At 36.8% G+C, this 6,505-nt stretch overlaps 1 protein-coding gene across 1 annotated transcript in view; it reads right to left on the reverse strand.

Moving 5' to 3' along the window:
* The window catches only part of mapkapk2a (MAPK activated protein kinase 2a), a 29,011-nt gene extending 22,935 nt beyond the window's left edge, over window positions 1-6,076 (reverse strand). The window contains exon 1 of the mRNA XM_044120990.1: window positions 5,316-6,076. Within this exon, the coding sequence (XP_043976925.1) occupies window positions 5,316-5,528 (213 nt within the window). The 5' untranslated portion in view covers window positions 5,529-6,076. The remainder of the gene's footprint in view (window positions 1-5,315) is intronic.
* Between the last annotated feature and the right edge of the window lie 429 nt (window positions 6,077-6,505).

A 6,505-nucleotide genomic window follows, 5' to 3' on the forward strand; every position in this document is an offset into this window, starting at 1 on the left:
ATCCCTTCATGCAGTTTTTGGGTAATGCAGAGTTTAGAAATGTAAGAGTCTATGCTGTTTTTTTGTTGTTGTTTTTTTAATAAAAACACAACCAATAAGTGAAATAGAAACATTAATACTAATAATATATTTAACTTTTAATGACTTTTTGTATTAAATAGCAAAGGGAAAAAATCCCACTTTTAAACTTATGATACCACAGCAAAATGTAAAGTTTAGGTAGATTTATCGATATCGACTCTTGCTAATCTGAAGCTTTGATGCTTCTTTCCCAAAAGACAAAAATAAATTGTGGCTGTTTTGATATTTTAGAGGACCTGAAATGATGACTTTAAATTTTGACTAAAGAAAATTAATATACAAAATGGATTTGAAATCTTCTTTAATATTTAACCATTATTTATCAGCATTCTTCATTCAGGGTGTTCCCTGAAGTCCAAATTTAAGTTGTAGCCTAATGCAACACTTAGAATTTCAACACAATACCTGTTGAATTTTTAAACAAAATGGTTCAGTATTATGAAGTATGTATTTTTGAAAGTAATTGCTTTCATCTTTATGCTAACATCAGGGCTAGATATATATGTCAGTGACATTTGTTTTTATTGCTCCTCTTTAATTTAGTCAGATTAAGTCCATCATCCACATAAAAGAAACTGGTTTTCAGTTCGTTTAGGATTTTATTTTAGTACAATGTTATCACTTTACAACAACACTTGGCAGTACTTCAGACTATAAAAATATTTCCGCAATAAGGACACATTATGGGCAGACCAATCAACACAGGAAGCATGTATAAAGTCAATCAAAAAGTTATTGATTTTTAGAGAGGCTATAATAGGTGGGATACAATAGAAGGCCATAAATAATTACGTTTATAGGCAACGTCAGTCTGCCAAACATTTGCCGGTATTAAGGTATAGTAGCAAGTGGCTAAATAAGAAGTTTCTTTCATAGTGTGTGAGGTTTATTAAACTTAAGAGAATGTCCATATAACCAGATTTTTTCCCCAAAGAAAAGCCAGATAAAAAGATTGCATTATTCTGCAAAACCAGAACAATATGTGATCCAAGAAATACACATGCTGTATCAATACAACATCACCATGATAACTTTACAGGTACTTGAACCTGGACTCTCAATGAACACAATGAGTTAGCACAACCAAAACAACATTTTGCAAAGTATTTCACAGCATGACACGCTGCCATGGAGACTTTTTTTTTTCTTCACATTTGCGTTTCTACATTAGCACGAGCACAAACAAAAGCAAAACATATTAAAGAGACAAGTCTTATGACTTGTGATATCTCTTTATACTTTCACATGCTTGACTCTTCTAGTGTGCGTTACTTATGAGAATTTTTGTGAGCCGATAAAGACGCAGCAGCATTCCTGATGTGCTCTTGCCTTACACATTTCTTCCCTTCATGCAGTTTTTGGGTAATGCAGAGTTTAGAAATGAAAGAATCAGGTCAATGCTGTTTTGGTTTTTTTCCCCTACGCTGTCTGGACACTATGATAGGGAATAACACCCACTTCACTGTCTGACTATTTCTAATATTCTGCAAAGCCTCCTATTTCCCTGAGAAACACTTGGTTGCGTCAGAAGCAAAAATTATTAAGGAAATATTTAAAACAAATATCACTTTGATTATATTTTTTACATACTGTTTAATGTGAACATTGTTAAATGTTCATATCTTTATTACCTTATTTGGTGACTGTCCAAACACATTGCAGCTGGATTGTATAAGTCACTGGAAACTCTCTTTATGAGCCAATCTTCAAAATATACCTGTGTGTCTAGGAGTAAAACCCAGAGCTTCGCAAAGAGCCATTCTTTTTACCAACTGCATTGTTGATAAAATTTTCCATCACTGGGACTGATACAATCTCTCAAATTAGGCATCTGTTTCTTGTTTGGTTGCTTTTTTTGTTGTGTTTTTCAAGTGAGCAGAACCAGTGTCATCGGGCAGAGCTGTAACGTATGCACCATCTATGTCTAATTGACACAGATGTGAAATGACTCGTAACCATGCCGACAACACTATGAAGCAACTAATAATAAACTGTATTTAAAAAGGGACAACACAACTCAAACATAAATATTAGTATTTGATGCACTGTACCAGATTATAGCTTGGTTTTTTTAAACATGATAGACAATAAGATTCCTTAATTCGAAAGATCTAAAGTAGCCGATGGTTCTTCCCTGTTTGCAAACCTTTTCTAAACATTACGGCCGATTACTGTCAGACCATCATGGGAAAGCACATTTATGTACAAAGGTACTGTGAAATGGAGAGTAAGGCAGCCTTCATTCAAATAGTTTGGTTTTTGGAAGAAAAACTCAGTTTTTATTTTCTGCTGCCTCCTGTGTCTTCAATGCCAACTTTCAACTTGCACCGCAATGGCATTTATTTAATGTTATTGTTTTATAAAATACACAACTGAGATTTTGTAGCAAAATATTTAGCTCATACAGGTATAATACACCGAGAGTACGCCGCTCAACCTCCGCCCGACAGTGAACTCTCACACCGAACATCTGCTTAAAGACGCAGCATGTAACTTAAATAAATAATAATAATTTTAAAAAAAGATTTTAGATATGTATTGAAGTATGTCTAGAATATCTAAATTAGGTCAATTTAACAATCCAGGCAATCAGCAATGATCGGTAGAAATTGGCCTCATGGATGATTGGTATCGGCAGCAAAAAACCTGATTGGAGCATCCCTTGAATTAACTTTACAAATCCCATAAACAGCATATTACGCTAAATTTAGTACTTATAATTAGCAACTAAAAACATTATGCTGAAATAATTTTGAGGAAAATGCTACTCTGACAGCAGCACGTTGCAGGGATTGGCAGAGAATACACATCTAAAGCCACGACAGATCAACTTAAAACATTACTGCCATCATTTGCTCATTTAACTGATTTAAAACAAGGGGCTTAATATTAATATTAAATAACATCCATGTATTTTTCCCCTTTAACACACAAGAGAAGGTATGATGAGGCGTAAGGGTGTGACTAATTTGGAGATTTTAATACATAAACAAAAATCACACAGTGCTCCTCAGTGCAGCCCAGAAAAAAGTTCATTCATCCTTACAGATCTTCGCTAAATGTGGACATGTATCAGTCTTGCGTGTGTTTCTCTGTAAAGATGTTTGCCTCTCATTAAACATTGACCAGGACAGAAAGTGATCTTCAGGCGTTGTACCTAATGCAGTGCGTCACATTGCACAGGTTTTAATCTTATCAGCATTTAACTCAAATATGTGCAGCTCAGTAAGCAAGGGTCAACATTTCAAGGTGAGCTGAGGAAGAACCTGTTCTCAATCGATTTCTCAACAGCGCTGGAATGGTAATTATATTCAAGCGTAAACATGAAACAATAAAACGTCATTCCGATGACGTTTAATTTACAGATGCCTACTCTACTACCAGGTTAGTAATTAGAGCTAGTCATGGCATGTTTCCAGCCACCAACGTCACATTTCAGCAGGATGCAGTTGCTGACGCTTGATGATGTGTTTTAAAAAAAATGCATTTAGAACTGTAGTGTAGAAATGGGTCAGGAAATAAGCTAGTGAAACTCTAAGATCTGATTATCTTCCAAATTAGTTAAAATACTACAAACAAGCATCACTGACACCAACACTTCAGCTCCCCGTTACAAAGCGTTTCAGAGTCAGGGAGGTGATTAGAAGTAAAGTCAGGGGAAGTACAGAGACGTGAGAAGATAAGTGAAACCGTGTTTTATTCATCTCCAGTTCAGTTGGCACAGCAAGGCTACTTTGTTTCATCCTTTTCAGTTTTAGGTTTCTGTGATGGAACACCATTAATTTGGAAAAGGGCTGTAAAGACATCAGCGAGTACAAGTTCATCTTGGATGTGACAAAAACAGGCCTTTATATTTTTTGTGACCAAATTACTGCAGAAAAGCTAATTCTGACTTCCTGGAAAAATAAGCGATCAACTTTAAACTTTGGCTCAAAGGAATGACTAATTTTTCCTCATTGGTAAATTTCTATTTTTATGTCCTACTTCTGTGTCCTTAACTTACAATGAGACTTGAGTCCATGTACTAAACAAACTGCACATGCAACTGTGGTAGAAGGGATTACTTTACGTATTTGAGAAATTCTGGTTGTGTATTTGCAGAGGTCACTGAATAATGCTTTTTCTGACAACTGTCTGTCAAAAAACAAACAATGACCAGGGGGTAAAAACAATGCTATTTCAGTCATTCTAGCAGCACCATGTATGCATCACTAACATAAAGTGCTAAAGAAAGCTGGAAATGTTCACTCACACTCACTTAAAAATATTTGGAAAACTCTGCTTTACATTCAATGGCAGCAGCTCCAACATCACATTGGAATGGTCGCGCATAATAGGAAAGCTAAAAACAAACAAAAAAAAATGTTGAATCTTCTTTCTTACATTTAGGGTCTCTGCAAGTCTTCAGATTCACATCAAGGCACTGATTATTTAATAAAATAAATAGATTTTACTTATTTAGTACTAAGCAACTTATATACAAATTTAATTTAAATGTTGTTTTCCAACTATTAGATGTTCTTTTAGGTCTGGGTTTCCTTACTTTAGCACCTTCCTATAGTACAAAATAAGCTTTAGATCACTTTATATTACTGATGAAAGGTTTGGCCAACTATTGAAAACTGCCCTGTGAAATCTAACCATGGTAGTGGTTGGTAACAAGAGTGTTTTGGTTTTAATTCAATTTTAAACCAGTAATTGTTTCGCATGTTTATGGGCAAGACTAAATGTCTGGTCTGTCTGATAAATGTATTTTGACAGGAGCAATTGCTTTCCTGCATCACAGAGCTAGTAGTTTTGTCACAACACAATGCCACCCAAATTCCACAACCAGAGTTTCAAATCACTGAAAAAAAAAATACAGCAGCCAGGGAATGAATGAAGTTATGCAATTAACTCACTGATACAGCTATTGGAAGGGCCTCTTGTGGAAAATGGGGCATTTTGGGGGCTGGAAATTATTTTTAAGGCCTGGGAGAAACGCAAAATATTATGGCACAAATTAAGTTTGAGACGTTCAAGCAACGGTATCGCCAGGTGAAAAGCTGAAAAAAACAAAAGCAAACATGCAGTGCGTAGATATATCCATACCAGTCTTGATAGACAGGTAGAAGAATAGATCTTTCTTTGCTTTTATTAATGATTTCACACGAACAAGATCATCTATAATGGCGGTTCAAGTAGTGTCAACTACAGTATTTAACTGAGTGGCATATAGGACCACTGTGGCTCACCTTCAACGCATATTTGTCACCGGTTTTCCTCTGGAAGATTTCCACCACCTTGCCATTGATCCCGAGCCCCAGCACCTGGCCGGTGATCTTGTACTCATCTGTTATGGCGTTCTTCTTGATCTGTAGGTGGGGTCTGGCATGGAAGTGGCCCGTGGGGTTCTGCTGGCCCGCCGGGTTCGGAAACAGTGGTTGGTTCTGAGCGTTAGACAGCATAATGTCCACAGTCTTGTTTGACTGATCTGGTGGGATAACTTAGCCGTCGCTTCTCGACAATTCCGCGCCGTCGTTCTCCTTTTTTGTCCAGAAATTGAGTCTTCCTGACTTCGCTGGCCTCTGACAGACTAAAAACGGTGACAAAATAAGACCCAAAGTCTAGCAGAGAATAATTCTGATGCTAGGAGTGAGTAAAGACCCTCAGTTACCCGATAAAAGCTCAATTAGACAGTTGTTAGCATGCTAGCTCGAGTCTATTCTGTGATCTATGACTGTCGGCTAACAAGTGAGCTATAGGTTAGCTTATCCATCTCCGGTGGTATCCGCCTTCCACCGGTTCCTCAAAAAAACGCTAGAAAAACTTCTCTAAAACATCCTCTAAGTTAGCTACAATGTTTGGTTTCACTATGGAAAAATCTAAAAGATGAAAATAAAGACGACAGAAACCAGTGGAGAAAGGACAAATAACAGAGAAAGTCCGACACCCACTGCTTCGTCAAACACACTTCACTTTTCAGTGGACAGGCAGCCAGCAGGTTTTACTCCTCACGTCATAGCTGGGTTTTTTCGGCTCTTAAAGAAGAAGTACGACAGAGGAAACGATACGATGTGTAGAGCCAGATTCCAGCTATTTAAAACCAGCGAAAGTGAAGCGTGTCTTTTTGCATTTTTCTTGGTATTGTGATATTCTTTGTAAATTGGTCTTTATTTCGTTGCTGTATTGTCTAAAGGAAGAGACCGTCTAACAAAGATGGTACCAACGAGAGGGAGGGACAAAAATAGACACACTAATCTCTGACCACAGGCCTGCAGGTTACCTCAAGGTTAGGGCTCTTTTCTACCAATTCAGACTGCTGTTTCAAAGGAAGCAGAAGTCCAGCCATTTACAGGTGCATCTCAATAAATTGTAGGAATAATTCTGCTAAAAAAGTGAAATATGTACGCATTATATATTTCAACTCTATTTCCCTTAAGCT

This window comes from Gambusia affinis, linkage group LG07, assembly GCF_019740435.1.
Source record: "Gambusia affinis linkage group LG07, SWU_Gaff_1.0, whole genome shotgun sequence".
Lineage (NCBI taxonomy): Eukaryota > Metazoa > Chordata > Actinopteri > Cyprinodontiformes > Poeciliidae > Gambusia > Gambusia affinis.